The following is a 20,401-nucleotide window of genomic DNA, read 5'->3' as shown; positions in this document are numbered from 1 at the left end:
CACACACACACACACACACACACACACACACACACACACACACACACACACACACACACACACACACACACACACACACACACACACACACACACACACACACACACACACACACACACACACACACACACACACACACACACACACACACACACACACACACACACACACACACACACACACACACACACACACACACACACACACACACACACACACACACACACACACACACACACACACACACACACACACACACACACAAAATTGTTTCTGCACTGACTATTTCAGGAGAGGTGGGAATTAAGTGCTTAAAGGTGAGGTAATGCAAAAAGACTGTTACAGAAGATACACCAGGAGAAATTAAAATTAGAAAGCAAATAAAGTGCTGTGCTATTAGTGCTTCTGTGTACACACCTTAGCCAGTTCATGTCATAAAAAAACTGCCTTATTTGTTTGCGATTAATCTCTTTGCTTAAAAAAGGTTGCCAAGAACTTGAAATGTTGTACTGTATTTCAGTCTGAGTAAGTTTCTCTAATGTAAATCACATATAACTTTTTCATATTAAATGCATTTCTACCACGAGTGTTCTACAGTCAGCCAATGAGTAGAGCTGCTTGTATCTGTTCCCAGGTGCTTGCTCCTGCGTGAGATTGACAAGGAGGAAAAGGAAAAGCTGTGGTACTATACTCAACTTCAGGGCCTTTCGAAGAGAATGGATGAACTCCCTCACATTGAAACAGTGAGTATACTGCCGCATCAAACTGAAACCAATTTTACCTTAGCCTGCCACATAATACACATAAGTCACTCACATCTTTTCCAGAAACCCGAGCAAGCAGTTATTTAAAGAACTATTTCATAATTTGCTTTTACAGGTGGGGTTTTAACAACTAAATCTCTAACAACCACAATGTCAAAATAAAACAGTGCTCCACGATGTGCACTGGGTATCATTCCTGTCCATGTGTGATGGAATCTATGGGCCAGGCTTTGTGTACAATATTACCATGCAAGAATATCTGAATACGTTACACTTCTGTCTTTATTCCAGTTCTCCATGCAGGTAGAGTGGATTCGGCAACAGCTAGAGTTTGAGGCACATCAGATCCGTTCACTAATGGAAGAACGATTTGGGACAAGTGATGAGATGGTACAGAGAGCACAGGTAATCACCTTAGCTACCTTTCTATTTTGCTAATTCTTTTACATCATATCAATAGTTATAAGCAAGTAACACCTCTCGTTGAATACGCTAGGCATTAATATGATAGTTATGACTACCGAGTCTCTCGTAGATGTTCTAGACTCAGATCACAGGTGTCTTATAAGTTAAGCAGAACCAGAACTTTCCTTTCTTCAACCCCAGCCTGAACAGGCACCCTGTCTTTTGTACAGTGTGTAGTTCTTCCGTAATCTGTAGTGGCTATTTGCCTTTTTTGCAGCTGTGCCTAAACATATCTTCCCTAGTATGTATTTGTGTAGCACTTTATTGTTGCTTACTACTGCTAAAAGATAATTTCTGGAAGAATATTTCATGTGCTTTTTGGAAACATTTTACTTCCTCTGCTTACTTTACTGCTACCTGTCCCACATTCCCCAAATTTCAAAATGTTGATTGTCTAGTGAACTGCATCTTTTTCTCTCCTTCTGTCATGTTTTTTTTTTGTTATAGTTATTCTTTGTTGGCCTTGTTAGTCCCATTAGGCTAGTAGCCACTTTTCAGAGGAGACCTGAGGTGATATGGATACTACTAGGAGAAATTTGGCCAGGGCATTGGAGAACTTCCCCTACTCACTGCACTAATTGGGTATTGCCAGTAATCATTACTGCTCATCTTGGTCATATCACAGTGGCAGCTGGGAGAACATTTTGCACGAAACTGGAAGTAAGGGAGCAGAGGCAAACACTGGCTCAGAAGACAGTGTATTGGTGGAGTTGGATGTTTTGTTCCAGCAAAATTCATTTTCATTGTTAAGAAAGTGTCTATATTATATATTCGAAGCTTCAAAATTTCGAACCTCATATGTTTGACAACATATGAGCAAAACTTGAAACCCCGAATATATAATAAAAAAGTAAAAAAAAAACTTACCTTAATGCTCTGAGCAGGGGGACAAGCCCCCTGCACCCCCCCCCCCTAATTAAATATACCAACTCCGAGACTGCACTTCAGTGCAGAAAAGGGACATTTTCTCATTCTGTGCATATGGAGCCTTTGCCTTTCACTTTCGAACTTTTCAGAATTTGAACATATGGTGTCGACCATATGACATTCGAACTTTGAAACATTCAGCAATTTAATACGAACCCGTTAAGAAATTAAATCACGGAGTACGTGATTACAGCCCAATGAAATGATAAACCAAAGTGAACCCAGGAATGGCAGCAAAGTATTGTGGGGAGATATAATGAAGAAAATAAGGGAAGAGGAGGCAGTGGAAGTCATAGAAGGAGAGAAATAAAAAGGAAAGAATAAGACCATGACCACTATGTTGAGAGAGAAGATACATTGAAATGAAATAGCACTGAACAGGTACAAGGTATGGGATAATGTTGTTTTACCTCTGGGCATTACAATTCAAAAGGTAAAGTCATTTATTCTTATAAATACAGGGATTTTTTGTGACATTATATTTGAGACTGTGCAAGGTATGGAGAACTTTATTAGTGAATTTGAAAAAAAATGAAAATTCATGGAATGAGTATGCTACAAAACCTGCATTCAGAGAGACAAAGAAAAAGATATATACAATTTTGAAGTGTGATAGAAAGAGACTTTAAAAGGAAGTGTTGATCATTGTAAAAGTTTATGATGATAGGGGTTTATGGACTAGGGGATGGAACAGCAATGTCATTTTTAAAATAGAAAATGATAAGCATATATATATATATATATATATATATATATATATATATAGGTTTACTATTAAAATTTCAAAACGAACTCCATCGACTGTATTATTGTCGAACACGGAAATTCGAAAACAGTAATATCGATGACAAAAAAACCCTTGGAATGGGTTTTAACATGGGTTGCGATAGGTGTTCAGTGTTATTCCGAACTACAAACATCTGCCCTATCTTGACCCATGTTAAAACCCGTTCCTAGGTTGTCTTTTTGTCATCGATATTACCGTTTTTGAACTTCCATGTTCGACAATAGTACAGTTGATGGAGTTTGTTTCGAAATTTTAATAGTAAACCATATATATATATATATATATATATATATATATATATATATACATATATAGATATATATATATATATGGGTCTACTGTATATAATCAAAAACTCACTTTTTCGAAATAAACAGTAGACCTATGGTTATGCGAAAATGCACTTCACCGAAAGAGCACTTTCGCGAACACCACTTGAGCGAATGGTTACAGACCTTAGGGTTAGGGCTTGGGTTAAGGATAGTGGATAGCTAGTAGGGCTATCCACTATCCCAACAAGCCTAACCCTAGGTCCATGACTCGCACCACAGTGGAGGAAATTGTATGTCCTCCACGGTGCAGTAGTCTGAACCTATGTCCTCCACTGTGGTGCGGAAGTCACGGACCTTAGGGTTAGGGCTTGGGTTAAGGATAGTGGATACCTAGTAGGGCTCTCCACTATCCTTAACCCAAGCCCTAACCCTAAGGTCCGTGACTACCGCACCACAGTGAAGGACATTGCCCGTTCGTTCTAGTGGTGTTCACGAAAGTGCACTTTCGCGTTAGTGGGCATCTACTACCGGATTTCGAAATATTGTAATTTTGATCTCCGGTAGTAGACCCATATATGTATATATATATATATATATATATATATATATATATATATATATATGCACACACACACACACACACACACACACACACACACACACACACACACACACATATATCAAGTGTTATAAGTGTTGAAGGGAATGTTTGGTAAAGTACTTGGGGCAAATAAGAACATCTTATTCATGTGGAAAAGAGACATTTTGTGAATAAATGTGAAAAAAAAGGTGTGACATTTGAGGAAAGATGGGATTTGGGGCAAAAACTGTGAGTTGGAATTTTACAAATGTAAACAAAATGGATATGTAGCAATGGATTGTACAGAAATAGAAGAAGAAAATGAAAATAAAATTGAAGACATTAAAGAGGTAGGAAAAGAAAAGGATAAGATAAAACAAAAGAAGAAATGAAAATGACAATAGCGAAGGAAGTTAGTGAGAAAGAGCTGGATTGACGTGTGGAAGAAAATTCAGAATTTAGTAATGAAGAAAATATAAATCGGACTGTGGTTAAAAAGAAAACTTCTATAGGTAAAAGTTAGAAAAATAAAGTTTTAGAGTATAAATGTGAAACATAGAAGGGGAATGGACAGAAATAAAAACAAAAGTGAAGGGAGAAATAAACAATACTCAACTAATTAAAACATTAAAGAAGAAATAACTTTAGAGTATTATTGATAAATGTGAATAGTCTTATCAATATAACAAGGAGAATAGGAATAACAGAATGGTATAAAATGTTGTGATATAGATATAAATATATTAGAAGATATAAGGTTTATAACAAAAAAGAAAGATTAAAGACAGGCAACTTATGGAATAAGTATATAATATGGACTTTCTGAAATGGATGTTGTTCTGGATATGCAATTTTATGCAGGAGAACAGTTAAAATATTAGACAAAATTTTAGTAAGAATGGGTAGATTGACTGTCCTGGATATTAGATGGAGGAAAACAATATATAGAATTATAACAGTTTATGTTTATGTAGTTGTTAAATAAAGTAAAAGTTTATTTTAGCAAATATTAGACTATGTTATAGTGAACAGGAACATAATAACAGGAGATTTTAATTATGACTTAAGTGAAAGAAGAAGAAAGAAGAAGGAAAAGGGGAAATATACACAGATAATGAAGAGAGTAATGAAATGTGGAAAGTTAAATGTATGGAAAGAAAAAGGATGGACATATGAAAGGAATATGTTTAAAAAAGAGATTGATTGTTTTATAACAGAAGGGATAAAATAATAGAAGAAGTAGTAAGGACAGGCTTTTCAGATCATCTAGCAATATGGATAGAAACATAAGAAAATAAAGAATACATTAAGATAGGAAAATGAATAAAAAGAGTAAATGAAAACGAATGGAATATAGAAGGTAATGGAGAGGGCATAACCATACAACTATGGAAAGAACATTTAACAATAATACCATTATGCAAAAATTAGACTTCAGCGGTGGATATTATTTAAGAAAAAGTATAAAGTAAGTTACTTAAATTGGTAGATAAATAAAAGAACTGTTTAGAAAGTTAAATCACAGGCTAATATTTGTTTTCCATACTTTTCCTAGCTGTGTTCAGAGAGACCATTTTTGCTCCCTGGGTTGGTCAGGGGAGTTCTTTTTACTCGTGGTGAGTGGGGAGGAGTAGGGCTGCCTGGTGGTTTAAGGCAGTAACTTGTAGTTTATTGGCCATTTGGGTCATTTCCTGTCTTTTCAGCCCCTGCTATAAAGCGCTTTTTGGCGGGCTTTCCAGCTATTGAGAAACTCAGCACAGCTCCTCGGTGGTGGCCCAGCAGTTCCTAGCAGCACAGAGACCAGAAAGAGAACCTTTCCAGATTTTAATATTTTTCTTTCTGCCTTTCTGTAAAAAAATCTTGAAAAAAAAAAAAAAAAATTTTTGTTGTTTCCTTTTTCCTACACCAGTGAGGTGGGGAGTACTGAGCTGCCTGTTTGTCCTTAGAGGTGGTTTAAGGCAGCAGTAACTTAGTTTGGTCATTTCTGTCTTTTCCAGCCCCTGCTATAAAAGCGCGGCGCTTTGCTTTTTCATTGAGAACTCTGTAGCAGCAGAGACAGAAAAAGACTACCAGTCTCAACCTCAAGATACCTTTTTCGAGGCCCTTCTTCCTTTAAGGCCCCGGGCGGCGGTAAACATTACTCAAGCAGCTGAATTACCCACTTCACAAAGGCTGCTGTGGAACAAAATCCCGGTATGTGTGAGGCAGAGCAAACCTATGAACCTATAAAGAGTCATAGGAATATGTGATGTATATGATAACGTTTTTGAAAATTTCGAATGTGACAAACTAGAATTCTGTGAAAAAGTAAAAGTAATATATGAAAACATAAAGAAAGAATCAAAAGTTCATTCTTTAAACAAAAATCTATATTACAAGGAAAAAGAAGAGATATCGGCGTATTTAGAAAAATAGTAAAAGAGAAGAATAGTTTATTAAGATAATGAGGAATAAAATGGTGAAATTAAAAAAATCAAACACAAATTATGGAAAAAGTGGAGGAATATGTAGAAGAGATGTATAAGAAGAAGGGAAATAGATAAGTCCGAAAAGGTTGGCAAGTTAAACAATTCAGAGTCAATGATAAAGAACTGGAAAAGGAGATAAATGATGAACTAGATAAAATAATTAAGCAAGGTAATCTAGATTCAGTAGCAAGTTCAGATGCAATCAGTTATGAAATGTATATAAAATTTAAGGATTGTCAAAAAGTTAATTTTGTAATAATTTTGAATGAAAGGATAGAAGAGGGTTTTAAGTATAAAGAGATTTGTAGTGGAATTGTAAAACTTCTATGGAGAAAGGCTATAAAGAAGAACTAAAAAAATGGAGGCCAATAAGATTAAACAATACTGATTATAAGATATTTATGAAGATTATATAGAAGAGAATGGGAAACAAAATACAAAATATATTGGAAGAAAGTGCATTTGGTATTAAAGGTAGAGGTTTTCAAGGACTTTTAATGATTATAAGGGAAGTAGTAGATGATGTTATAAAGGAAGGACAAGAAGTAAAATTAATGGTAGGCGATATTAATAAAGGTTTTGATACAAAAACATGAAGTGTTATGGAAATCTTTGGACAGTTACAATATTAGTAAAAAATGAAAAGAATATGCACGATTGTAAATAAAAAACAATGTAGAGAGAAAACTAATTAATAAGTGGTTAAGTAATGAAATAGAAATGAATAATGGTATTAGACAAGGATGTCCAATGAATAGTATTTTGTTTGTTTTAATTATGAATTTAATAGTGAAATAAAGGGTAAAATGAAAAGGGCAGAATGCATAAGGAAAAGTGTGTACAAGTTCCAGTAATAATGACTTGCGTAGATAATGGAGTTGTTGCAACAAAATAATTATTTTGGATAGAAAAAGTAATTAAATATGTACTTGTAAGCAAATATGTAACTTGTATGGTTGGGATCATTGTTCTGATAAAGCCTGGTGGATCCGGGTGAAAGCACTTAACCTATGGTGTGTATTTTTTCTAAATATTAAATCTTTATCAATCTACATGATTGTGGAGTTATTTACTTAGGTGGAAGCTGCCGTACTACCATCCTGTTATTCTGGTAGTGTGTACTGAAACTGTCTCTGTAGTCCTGCTTGCCGTGAGGTTCTTTTGTATTTTTTTTTATTTTTTTGGAACTGAATTGCTGGTTTGTGGTCTTTTGGAGCTCATGGCTGAAGGAGCAGAAGCTAGTTTGTTTGCAGACACTCCACTAATTTAACTGGGATCTGATAGTAACAAAGAGGACAACACCCTGGTCACTAGGGGGTGAATTTAATAAGGTTCTTCTGCTGCTACAACAATTGGCTTCCAATTCTGGAAGCCAGCTTAACGAGGATCTTGCCGGGTTGTCCGGCAACCAGCAGCAGCTTAACAGACCCAGAAATTGGGGTGTGGCTCATACAACGAGAATGGTAATGGCTCAAACTGAGAGGGAAGAAATATGGTCGTGGCTGGAGAGGATGTAGCGAACACTACACATTCGGAGATGGGTTTTCTTTACAATACTGGAAAGGATAAATTGAACAAAAAATGAGTGTTGAACTTTGATGCCTGGACTGGTAGGCAGTTTACTTTTAATGACTGTGTACCAGAAGTAATGAGACTTTCATGGACTCTGAAAACTTTTAAAAATCAATTGTTAGATCTTAAACATGTTCAAATGGAAATTGATTACTTGAATGAGTGTGTGGCTGTGAATAGGGTGCCTAAAGGACTGCAAATATTTAAATATCCTAACAATGTTATTGTGGATAGTTGGTTGCACAAACAATTGTGTGACCTGTTTAACAACACAGGTATTGGTATGCTTAAATTAATGATAAAAGATTATGGAATGCAAAGGGAAGTTCTTTTGAAAGATGTGAATATTTTATACAACAAAATTACTATACATTATTTATTTGAGGTTGAAAAGAATAAGTATGACAGTGTGTTTAGAGATATTGATATGTACTGTGATAAGGTCCTTAACAGAAAAATTAAAAAGTTACAACAGGACTTAATTGAGTACAGGGATGGCAGAGCTTATCCACTCCCTTTAAAGGATACACAGAACAAACATGATGTTGCATTGGTTAATAATGAATATGGGGGATGTTGAACTGAACTGTAATGACAACAATGATACTGACCACCCTGTAGATCTACCCCCCCCCCTGAGGAGGAGCGAAAGGTTAGCCCAGAAGCAAGGGCACACAGGACACAATTTTTCCTACCATATTCGGGGGAGAGGGAACAGATTCAGGGGGAGGAGTTGGAATTACAGTTCCAGATAGATCAAGGACCTAGTGAGGTTTTGGACTTTAGGTATTGTTCCTTCAACAATGTAAGTGAGGTTGTGATACCTCAGCAGATTCACAAGACAGTATTACCACAAGCTAATAGTGATACCAATACAACACACGTAGGTAGGACATGGACTCGTGGTAATTTTAACATTTTTAATTTTACTGATGTTATAATTACAGATGGACACTTTGAATTGTTTACAAAAGGTTTTCAGTTTGTCCCACCCAGACCCATTTTTTAGTTAAAACCTTGATAGACTTGAAGTTGTTTGTCAGATGACTGAATTTAAAATTGTTATTCAACAGGCAGGAATATAATAGAACTGAACTCTCCAGAAATAGTTCGTTTAACCCCCCACTTAACCCTATACTAAGAATTTTTGAGGAAATGGTGAAAAAAGATATAAGAAATCTAAACTTTAAAAGTGAACATGACAGCAATGTGGAAGATAGTGAATGGGAGTTGTTAAACCAACTTAGAATTAACCATTGTAGAGTTATGAAACCAGATAAGGGTGGTGGGGTGGTTTTGATGTATTCCATGGACTATGACATAAGTATGTACAAAATCTTGAATAATGAGGAACAGTACACAGTTGTGTCCAGAAACAAGATCAACATTGCTTATTCTAAGATTAATTATTTCCTTTATGACCATTTATTACAGGGTACCATAAATGAAAAACTTTGCAACTACTTACATGTAGATTACCCAAGAATCCCTGGTATTTTTTGGGATATCCAAAACATAAAGGAACAGAAAATTTGAAATTTAGACCTATTGTAACAGGAGGGGGTTCTATTACTGAGCCCCTTGCCATTTATGTAGACCAGCAATTGAAAGTATTTGTGTTTTCTTTGACTCATATTACCAGGGATTCTTGGGATTTTCTGAGGAACATTACTTATGATAAGTTTGATAATGAGGTTTTCCTGGTCACTATTGATGTGGTGGAACTATTTCCTAGCATCCCATATGATAAGGGCTTGGAATGGTTTGGTGACGTGCTCTTGGAGGCTAGTCATTTGAACAATAACATGATTAATTTGATCCTGGAATTCATGGACACTGTACTGAATAACAATTTTGTACACTTTAATGGAGAATCTTACAAGCAAAATAAAGGGGTGGCCATGGGGGCTGCCTGTGCCCCCTTTTATGCCAATTTTGTCCTGTATTATTAGGAGAGGAAATATATTTTTAACACACAGAATGGAATAAATACATTTACTTTTATACTCGTTTTCTTGATGACATCTGTCTCTTTTTGGTTAGGGTCAGAAGAATCCCTACAGGAGTTCTTTCTCTACATTAATAATACATCTGGGTTTCTAAAATTCACCCATTCCCTATCAAAGGTTAAGATAGATTATCTGGATGTTACGATTTACAAGGATTTTAGGAATCAGTGTTTTCATTCTAAATTGTATAGAAAGATCACCTTTTCCAACTCTTATCTTCATTTCATAAGTGGGCACCCATTTTTATCAAAAGAAGGGGATAGTTAAAGGACAGTACATCAGGGCCTCTAGAATGACAGTGGATAGGGAGAAGTTCTCAGATGAAGTAGAGTTCCTTACTAACATTCCTTGAGAGAGGTTACCCTAGGGCCATTTTGGACAGTTTGGTTAAGGAAGTTATTAGGGACCAGGAAACATTGTATCATCCACTCTTGGGACAGGGTAGACTGACTGAAGGACAAGTCCAGAATGTTGACAAAACACATCAATGTGCATTCATACATACTTTATCCATGACCTCTGTTCAGGTTGAGGAGATAGTGAAGAAACACTGGACTATTTTTAAGGTTACAGAGGACACTCAAAGCTACCTTCCAGATAAACCTGTTTTTGTTTAGGAGAAGGGACACCAACATGAAGGAGTTATTTGAATTTAAGGAAGAAGAAAAGAATTTGAGTTGGAAAAAGACATTGGGGTCCCATGGGTGAGGGTATTGTAAGCAGTGTAGTTACATGTCCAATAAGAAGGAGATTTATATACCATCGAGGAAATATCAGGTTGATTCTAAGGGCTTCTACATTTGTAATACAAAAGGAGTGGTCTATTTAGTGACATGTGAAACCTATAATAGTTTTTACATAGGTAAAACTGAGAGGATTTTAAAAAAGAGAGTATATGAACACATGTATGATATTTCCAGGGCAAAGGAATCGAATGCCCTATACAAACATTCTAGAACATGTACAGACATGAAACTGAAATTCTTTGTGATTGAACAAATAGGGGTGGATCCCAGGGGAGGGTGCTGGGAGGCTAAGCTTGAATACAAGGAGCTTTTCTGGCAACTCAAGCTGGACTCGGGGAGGACCCCAGGTTTAAATGAACACATAAGCATTAACAGTGTGTTGGGGCTTAGAGCAGCCAAATTGTGATAGTTTATAGTGGGTGTTTAACAACATTTGTCAATAGAGGTGCTTTCAAGGTATATTCACCATACACTTTTACATTTTTACATGTTTAATTTTGTTTTAAAATCTAATACATATATATTTATATTTCATATATCATGTATAGAGGTACATTTTACATATAGTTAATATGAATTTTAAGCTTACTGAACTAAACATAGGATTGTATATTTGTATTGTAGGTTTTGTTAGATTAGGGTTGTGCCTTTAAATTGTGTGACTTAATTAAGTTGATTAATTATATTAACTGTATTAGTAAATGTATTTAAGCAACTTGTATGGTTGAGATCATTGTTCTGATGAAGCCTGGTGGATCCGGGTGAAAACACTTAACCTATGGTGTGTGTTTTTTCTAAATATTAAATCTTTATCTGCCTACATGATTGTGGTGTTATTTACTTGAGTGGAAGCTGCTGTATTACCATCCTAGTATTCTGGTGGCGTGGATTGGAACTGGCTCTGTAGTCCTGCTTGCCATGAGGTTCTTTTGTGTAATTAAATGTTTAACAGATTTATTAAAAGGAATGGGAATGGATCTTAAAGAAAAATGTCAAAGATTAGTAAGTAGTAATAATATAGCAGGCATACAATTTACTTTAACTGAAATAAAGGTATTAAGAATAAAGTTTGGTATTCATGAAATAAAGAAAGACAACAGGACACTTTAATAAGAAGTGTGAAATAAATATGTGCATTTTGGAAAACATACAAACTGTTATATAAGAAGAAAGCACACTTGGTTAAGTATGTGTTGATAAGTAAAATGGCATATTTAGTAAATGTTTCCATGATTCCAAAAATGTATGTAAAAGATATAATGGAAATAATTTTCTCTTTTATATTGGCTTCTAGATTGAATCCAGTTAAAAGGGGGGTATTTTATAGGAATAAAGCAGGTGGTGATTTGGGATTAGTAAACCCAGTAGGATTTGGGGCTTCTTTGAATTTATATAAAATATTAAAATGGATAAAGGATAAAGATAAATTAGTGGGAAAGATATTTAATTGTAAATACAAGGGCATGTGGGAAGAAGCTAGATCCAATAAAAGAAAAAGAGAATATTATAATGATGCAAAATATTTTAGAAAAGATAAGAATATGGAAGATAAAGATTGATGAGGTGAAGGAAAGAAGGAAAAATGGTACAGAAAGATAATGGATCAATCATTTTGTATTAATCCATGGAAAATTTTGCAAGAAGAAAAAATAAAAGCTATTAAAGAAAAAAATAAATGGTTCAAAAATGATGTAGAATGTCAGGATTTTTTATGGAGGTTGAGTGTAAACAAACTTCCTATTAAAAGTAATATGCCATATAAAAAGAGACGTGAAAGAATTTGTTTATATTGTAGGAAAGTGGAAATAACAGAAGATGTGTTTTGACATAGAGTAAGAAAAGTATGAAAAAAATGTGTGAAGAAAATGTTTTGGGAAACATAAAAGAAAAAGACATAACATGGATATGATAGCATATGGATATTATAAAAATATCAAAAAAGAGAACAAATTAAGAATAAATAGAAGAATATTTTATGTTTTTATGTTACATGTGCTGTTTGGAATGAAAGACTTAATTAAATCATGTTTAATAGGAAATGTTTTTTTTCCAGCAATTATATAAAAAATAAAATGGTGGTTGTGGAAGAAGGAGTTGTGGTCCAGTAAAGAAAATATTGTTGGTTCTTCTTCATTGTGAATGTTGGTGATGAAAATGTGTAAAATTTATAAATATATAATACTGGTGTAAATAAGTTGTGAACAGAATACAAATAAAGTATCCCTACTTATATAATATTGGTATAAATAAGTTGTGAATAGAATACAGATAAAAGATCCCTACTCATATAATATTGGTATAAATAAGTTGTAAATAGAATACAAATAAAGGACCCTCTTTTCAATAGGTGCTGTGAGATTTTTTGCATCCACCAGGACTACTACCAACTTAATCAAATGGGTCCTCAATGGAGCATAACAAGTGGGTTAGCAGGTATTTTCATTCTATCGGTGTTTAGCTGTACATTAATAGGTTTCAGAAGCTGAGGCAATAACTATAGGTAAGTTTATTCTACTCCACATTCCTGAGGATTTGCACTCTCAAACTTTTCTGACATAGCCTCCCTCTGGCAGCATAAGCATATGTAGCAAATCATGCTGGTAGTTAACTGGCATGTGTCATCATGGGAACAACAATGTATTACTCAGTGTTGAAAGCTTACCTGATCCTACATAGCAAAGTCTGGTTGGAACAGGGAGGGAGGAAGGAAAACGAGTTACACTGGCCACCTCCATATGGGAGTACTAGGTGCATATTTTTCAAAGTCTTTTGAGATACATGGGAAAATGGGAACTGAGTGTAAGCCTGACACTATATAGTGAGACTGAGTGGGGGGGGGGCAGAACTGGTGTCTGTAAGGCTGTCTGAAAGAAGTACTTTTCCTCAGGTAGAAAGGCCATTGGTGATAACCTCATTAACATATACTGGTGATTGGGTGACAAATACACAGTCAACAACATGTATCCTCAACTGTCCAAGACAAAGGGGTATATGATGTGTACTGCATGAGCATGGAGAAGTATTTTAATAAAATGCGATAAAAGTGGGCCAGTCTACATGGCAACAAGCATTACAGCTTAAGTCACAAATACTTGTCATTTGCAAGACTTCTTAATGGGTCCATTCTGTCATGTGGGAATGTTGTAAGAATATGAAAAATCCCTAGGGAAATCTTTGTTTTTTTGGAGGGGCTACTGGGTTGGGGGACAACAGTGTCTCAAATGCAGTACCATAATGAGACTGTAAATGGACCTGGAAAGCTGTAACACAGTGGATAGAAAGGTTCTGATACAAATGTTGTGTATGCACATATGCAGGGTATCTTGATTTAGTAAATGTCACCAAAATGTGGAGCAATAGTGAACATATGCCCCACATTCAAAAGGGAGGGTTGCACTTTCATATGACATAGCACTCCTTCTACACCCATAAGCAACATACAATGGGGAAATGTGTGTATGTGTGTGTGTGTGTGTGGGGGGGGGCATTTCCATCCCTAGTGGTAAAATGGTAAATACTGGCATTGTGGATTCTGATTCTACAGGCTAGTAATGGTGGGAAAGATGAAATACAACTCTAAAAAGCTTTGGAGAAAACATGGGTCAGAAACTGTGAAGTATATAAAGAGGAAGCATACACAGCAAATACATAATCTCTTTGTAGGCATTACTAGTATCTGAATACTGTCATATGGTGTTTCCTGAGAAATGGTCTAGGCATGTTATTTTGATGGCAAGATTCTTCTATGTTTCACTTGGCATAAAAAAAAGTGCTAACCCATTCTGATAGAGTTTTAATCAGTGTAAAAACAGCAAAGATGCACCTGAGAGGCTGACCATTTTTATTACTTGATATGTTTTCCTGTATTCCTCACAGATAAGAGCATCTCGGCTGGAGAAAATTGAGAAGGAGCTCATAGAAAACCAAAACAAGGTGCAGCCAACAGATCTGCAGGTAAGGTGTGTAGCCAGGTAACGTCATCCCCCCAAACTCTAGTCAGACACATAAACCCACTTGGAAAGAAGACTCATACTGCTCAGAGTACAATGTGAAATTGTGACACTATATTAGTATTTTTTCTACATTTTCCTCATTGCATTTTGCCCTACTGCTGTGTCTCTGTTCCTTCCATTTCCTTCCAAGAATTTGTTTCCTCTTTATTCTGTATTACCATGCAGTTAGAATCAGCACAGATGCTGACTTATAACTTCTGTGCTGCTAAGCTTAGAATTCACTTTTTAACAACCTTAAGAGACCCCACCCCCCAACATCCACATCCTTTAATGTCTTGCAATGTATTGAATTTCTATAAGATATATTAATGACATTGTCTTAATTATGATGTATTGTTTTCTCTTACAGTTGTTAATACCTTTGGGTGTTCTTCGGGTACTGTTAATTAGTTGTGTCTGTCATGTTTCACTGCTGCATTTATTCTGATTTTACTGGGTTGATAGTAAACTGTAGCTACTACAGTTTCATTTTTCTTTGTCACATCATTTCACTGAAATGCAGTACTGAAATATTTTATTTATATATTTATTTATTACAATTTGTTTACTTCAGATGTCTGACTGGGCTGTGACAGTCCCCATTTCAGTGGGGGCCCAGGGAGAAAAACTTCAAAGTTAACAAATCTGACAATATAGCAAACAGCAAATGTTAAATGTCATATACACATACAAAAATTAGTATATAAGGATATATTTTAGTTTTACTAAGGAACAGTGATAATATTATGAGCTTCCATTAGGTTAATAGGTGCAACAGAATATGTGCAGGGCATTGTTACTAGATAGCAGACTGGGAAGAATTTCTAGGTTTGGCTAAGTTATTGAGTCTTCTGATGAAAACCCAGAAGCTTAGTAATATGCAGAAAGACCAAAAGGACACTACAGATAAGAGTACAGATAGACAGAGATGTGTCTATGTTTAGCCAAGAGAAGAGCTGCAGGAGCGTAGTTTAGAATGCAAGATATGCGTCCTAAGGTTTGCTTTGAAGTATTTTGGATTTATGATTTGTCTTAGATCTTGTGGGAGAGTATTGCAGCATTTGGATCCAAATGAGGATTACATTGCTTCACTATACTTACTGTTTGGCCTATGGATGTGGGGAAGATATGTGTTCTTAGACCTAAGAGATCAATAGCATTAGTGTCTTCAGTGCTGGACATTTGTTTGGTGATGGATTACTGTGGGACAGATTTAGTTGACTGACGTTTTGATAGTTGGGAATTCCATCCCATTTACTTGGCTGAGTGCTAGGCAACGATAGAGTTTATTTAGAAGGTAGGTTGCGAATTATGGAATTGTATTATAACATTGTTCTAGTTTGGTTAAAAGGAAAAAGTTGACATTTGTGAGCAGAGTAGAGACATATGAGAGGGCTGGCAAAAATTAAGAGAGGGCAGTGGTCCTTCTAGATTGCAAGGTGTGGTATGGAGATGCTTTGTAGAGGAGACCTGGTTTTATATGAGTCTTTTTGATAGTATTTTGGATGTGTAGGTCAATTTCCTTTCCTCTATGGTAACCTCAAGTAATTTAGTGTGTGAAAACCTCAAGTCTAGAGTTTTGTGTGAATGATAAAGTAAAGGTGCTTTATTATCAAAGTATTGTTTGGGGATGAAAACCTCTTGTTTTGTTTGGGTTCAGCAGAAGATAAGATCTGAAGGAGAAGTAGGGTTACTGTGTAATAATTTGTAGTGATGGCATGCTTGAAGCTAGGATTCCTGCGTAATACTTTGTAGTGATGACATGCTTGAAGCTAGGATTACTGTGTAATACTTTGTAGTGATGGCATACCTGGAGCTAGGATTACTGTGTAATACTTTGTAGTGATGGCATACCTGGAGCTAGGATTACTGTGTAATACTTTGTAGTGATGGCATGCTTGAAGCTAGGATTCCTGCGTAATACTTTGTAGTGATGACATGCTTGAAGCTAGGATTACTGTGTAATACTTTGTAGTGATGGCATACCTGGAGCTAGGATTACTGTGTAATACTTTGTAGTGATGGCATGCTTGAAGCTAGGATTCCTGCGTAATACTTTGTAGTGATGACATGCTTGAAGCTAGGATTACTTTGTAATACTTTGTAGTGATGGCATACCTGGAGCTAGGATTACTGTGTAATACTTTGTAGTGATGGCATGCTTGAAGCTAGGATTCCTGCGTAATACTTTGTAGTGATGACATGCTTGAAGCTAGGATTACTGTGTAATACTTTGTAGTGATGGCATGCCTGAAGCTAGGATTACTGTGTAATACTTTGTAGTGATGCTATGCTTGAAGCTAGGATTACTGTGTAATACTTTGTAGTGATGACATGCTTGAAGCTAGGATTACTGTGTAATACTTTGTAGTGATGGCATGCTTGAAGCTAGGATTACTGTGTAATACTTTGTAGTGATGGCATACCTGGAGCTAGGATTACTGTGTAATACTTTGTAGTGATGGCATGGTTGAAGCTAGGATTACTGTGTAATACTTTGTAGTGATGACATGCTTGAAGCTAGGATTCCTGCATAATACTTTGTAGTGATGACATTCTTGAAGCTAGGATTACTGTGTAATACTTTGTAGTGATGGCATGGTTGAAGCTAGGATTCCTGCGTAATACTTTGTAGTGATGACATGCTTGAAGCTAGGATTACTCTGTAATACTTTGTAGTGATGGCATGCTTGAAGCTAGGATTACTGCGTAATACTTTGTAGTGATGACATGCTTGAAGCTAGGATTACTAATACTTTGTAGTGATGGCATGGTTGAAGCTAGGATTCCTGCGTAATACTTTGTAGTGATGGCATGCTTGAAGCTACGATTACTGTGTAATACTTTGTAGTGATGGCATGCTTGAAGCTAGGATTATTGTGTTATAATTTGTAGTGATGGCATGCTTGAAGCTAGGATTCCTGCGTAATACTTTGTAGTGATGGCATGCTTGAAGCTAGGATTACTGTGTAATACTTTGTAGTGATGGCATGCTTGGAGCTAGGATTACTGTGTAATACTTTGCAGTTATACATGCTGCTTGGGGGTACTTTGTAGTGATGGTATGCTTGAAGCTAGGATTACTGTGTAATACTTTGTAGTGATGACATGCTTGAAGCTAGCATTACTGTGTAATAATTTGTAGTGATGGCATGCTTGAAGCTAGGATTACTGTGTAATACTTTGTAGTGATGGCATGCTTGAGCTAGGAATACTGTGTAATACTTTGTAGTAATAGTATGCTTGAAGCTAGGATTACTGTGTAATAATGCGTAGTGATGGCATGCTTAAAGCTAGGATTACTGTGTGATACTATGTAGTGATGGCATGGCTGAAGCTAGGATTACATTGTAATAATTTGTAGTGATGGCATGCTTGGAGCTAGGATTACTGTGTAATACTTTGTAGTGAAGGCATACCTGGAGCTAGGATTACTGTGTAATACTTTGTAGTGATGGCATGCTTGAAGATAAGATTACTGTGTAATATTTTGTAGTGATGCTATGCTTGGAGCTAGGATTACTGTGTAATAATTTGTAGAGCTAACATGTTTGAAGCTAGGATTACTGTGTAATACTTTACAGTGATGGTATGCTTGGAGCTAGGATTACTGTGTAATACTTTGTAGTGATGACATGCTTGAAGCTAGGATTACTGTGTAATACTTTGTAGTGATGGCATGCTTGAGCTAGGAATACTGTGTAATACTTTGTAGTGATAGTATGCTTGAAGCTAGGATTACTGTGTAATAATGTGTAGTGATGGCATGCTTAAAGCTAGGATTACTGTGTGATACTATGTAGTGATGGCATGGCTGAAGCTAGGATTACATTGTAATAATTTGTAGTGATGGCATGCTTGGAGCTAGGATTACTGTGTAATACTTTGTAGTGATGGCATACCTGGAGCTAGGATTACTGTGTAATACTTTGTAGTGATGGCATGCTTGAAGATAAGATTACTGTGTAATACTTTGTAGTGATGCTATGCTTGGAGCTAGGATTACTGTGTAATAATTTGTAGAGCTAACATGTTTGAAGCTAGGATTACTGTGTAACACTTTGTAGTGATGGCACGCTTGAAGCTAGGATTACTGTGTAATACTTTATAGTGATGGTATGCTTGGAGCTAGGATTACTGTGTAATACTTTGTAGTGATGACATGCTTGAAGCTAGGATTACTGTGTAATAATTTGTAGTGATGTTATGCTTGAAGGCAAGATAGGATTACTGTGTAATAATTTGTAGTGATGGCATGCTTGAAGCTAGGATTACTGTGTAATACTTTGTACTGATGACATGCTTGAAGATAGGATTACTGTGTAATACTTTGTAGTGGTGGCATGGCTGAAGCTAGGATTACAGTGTAATAATTTGTAGTGACAGCATGCTTGGAGCTAAGATTACTGTGTAATAATTTGTAGTGATGGTATACTTGAAGCTAGGATTACTGTGTAATACTTTGTAGTGATGGCATGCTTGTAACTGGGATTACTGTGTAATAATTTGTAGTGATGGTATGCTTGAAGGCAAACTAGGATTACTGTGTAATAATTTGTAGTGATGGCATGCTTGAAGCTAGGATTACTGTGTAATACTTTGTACTGATGACATGCTAGAAGCTAGGATTACTGTGTAATACTTTGTAGTGGTGGCATGGCTGAAGCTAGCATTACAGTGTAATAATTTGTAGTGACGGCATGCTTGGAGCTAAGATTACTGTGTAATACTTTGTAGTGATGGCATACCTGGAGCTAGGATTACTGTGTAATACTTTGTAGTGATGGCATGCTTGAAGCTAGGATTACTGTGTAATACTTTGTAGTGATGGCATGCTTTAAGCTAAGATTACTGTGTAATACTTTGTAGTGATGACATGCTTGAAGCTGGGATTACTGTGTAATAATTTGTAGTGATGGTATGCTTGAAGGCAAGCTAGGATTACTGTGTAATAATTTGTAGTGATGGCATGCTTGAAGCTAGGACTACTGTGTAATACTTTGTACTGATGACATGCTTGAAGCTAGGATTACTGTGTAATACTTTGTAGTGGTGGCATAGCTGAAGCTAGGATTACAATGTAATAATTTGTAGTGACGGCATGCTTGGAGCTAAGATTACTGTGTAATACTTTGTAGTGATGGCATACCTGGAGCTATGATTACTGTGTAATACTTTGTAGTGATGGCATGCTTAAAGATAAGATTATTGTGTAATACTTTCTAGTGATGCTATGCTTGGAGCTAGGATTACTGTGTAATAATTTGTAGTGCTAACATGTTTGAAGCTAGGATTACTGTGTAATACTTTGTAGTGATGGCACGCTTGAAGCTAGGATTACTGTGTAATACTTTATAGTGATGGTATGCTTGGAGCTAGGATTACTGTGTAATACTTTGTAGTGATGACATACTTGAAGCTGGGATTACTGTGTAATAATTTGTAGTGATGGTATGCTTGAAGGCAAACTAGGATTATTGTGTAATAATTTGTAGTGATGGCATGCTTGAAGCTAGGATTACTGTGTAATACTTTGTACTGATGACATGCTTGAAGCTAGGATTGCTGTGTAATACTTTGTAGTGGTGGCATGGCTGAAGCTAGGATTACAGTGTAATAATTTGTAGTGATGGCATGCTTGGAGCTAAGATTACTGTGTAATACTTTGTAGTGATGGTATGCTTGAAGCTAGGATTACTGTGTAATACTTTGTAGTGATGGCATGCTTGAAGCTAGGATTATTGTGTTATAATTTGTAGTGATGGCATGCTTGAAGCTAGGATTCCTGCGTAATACTTTGTAGTGATGGCATGCTTGAA

The 20,401-nt window shown here is 36.0% G+C and overlaps 1 protein-coding gene across 1 annotated transcript in view; it reads left to right on the top strand.

Annotated features, from left to right (window-relative positions):
• APC2 (APC regulator of WNT signaling pathway 2) overlaps window positions 1–20,401 on the top strand; it is a 788,186-nt gene that overhangs the window by 531,100 nt on the left and 236,685 nt on the right. The window contains exons 5-7 of the mRNA XM_044053997.1: window positions 635–743; window positions 1,056–1,169; window positions 14,467–14,544. Coding sequence (XP_043909932.1) covers window positions 635–743; window positions 1,056–1,169; window positions 14,467–14,544 — 301 coding nt within the window. The remainder of the gene's footprint in view (window positions 1–634; window positions 744–1,055; window positions 1,170–14,466; window positions 14,545–20,401) is intronic.

This window comes from Protopterus annectens, chromosome 13.part0, assembly GCF_019279795.1.
Source record: "Protopterus annectens isolate FY-2018-M chromosome 13.part0, PAN1.0, whole genome shotgun sequence".
Classification (NCBI taxonomy): Eukaryota; Metazoa; Chordata; order Ceratodontiformes; family Protopteridae; genus Protopterus; species Protopterus annectens.
The sequence above is the reverse complement of the archived record's forward strand: the minus strand, read 5'-3'. Positions and strand labels throughout refer to the sequence as shown.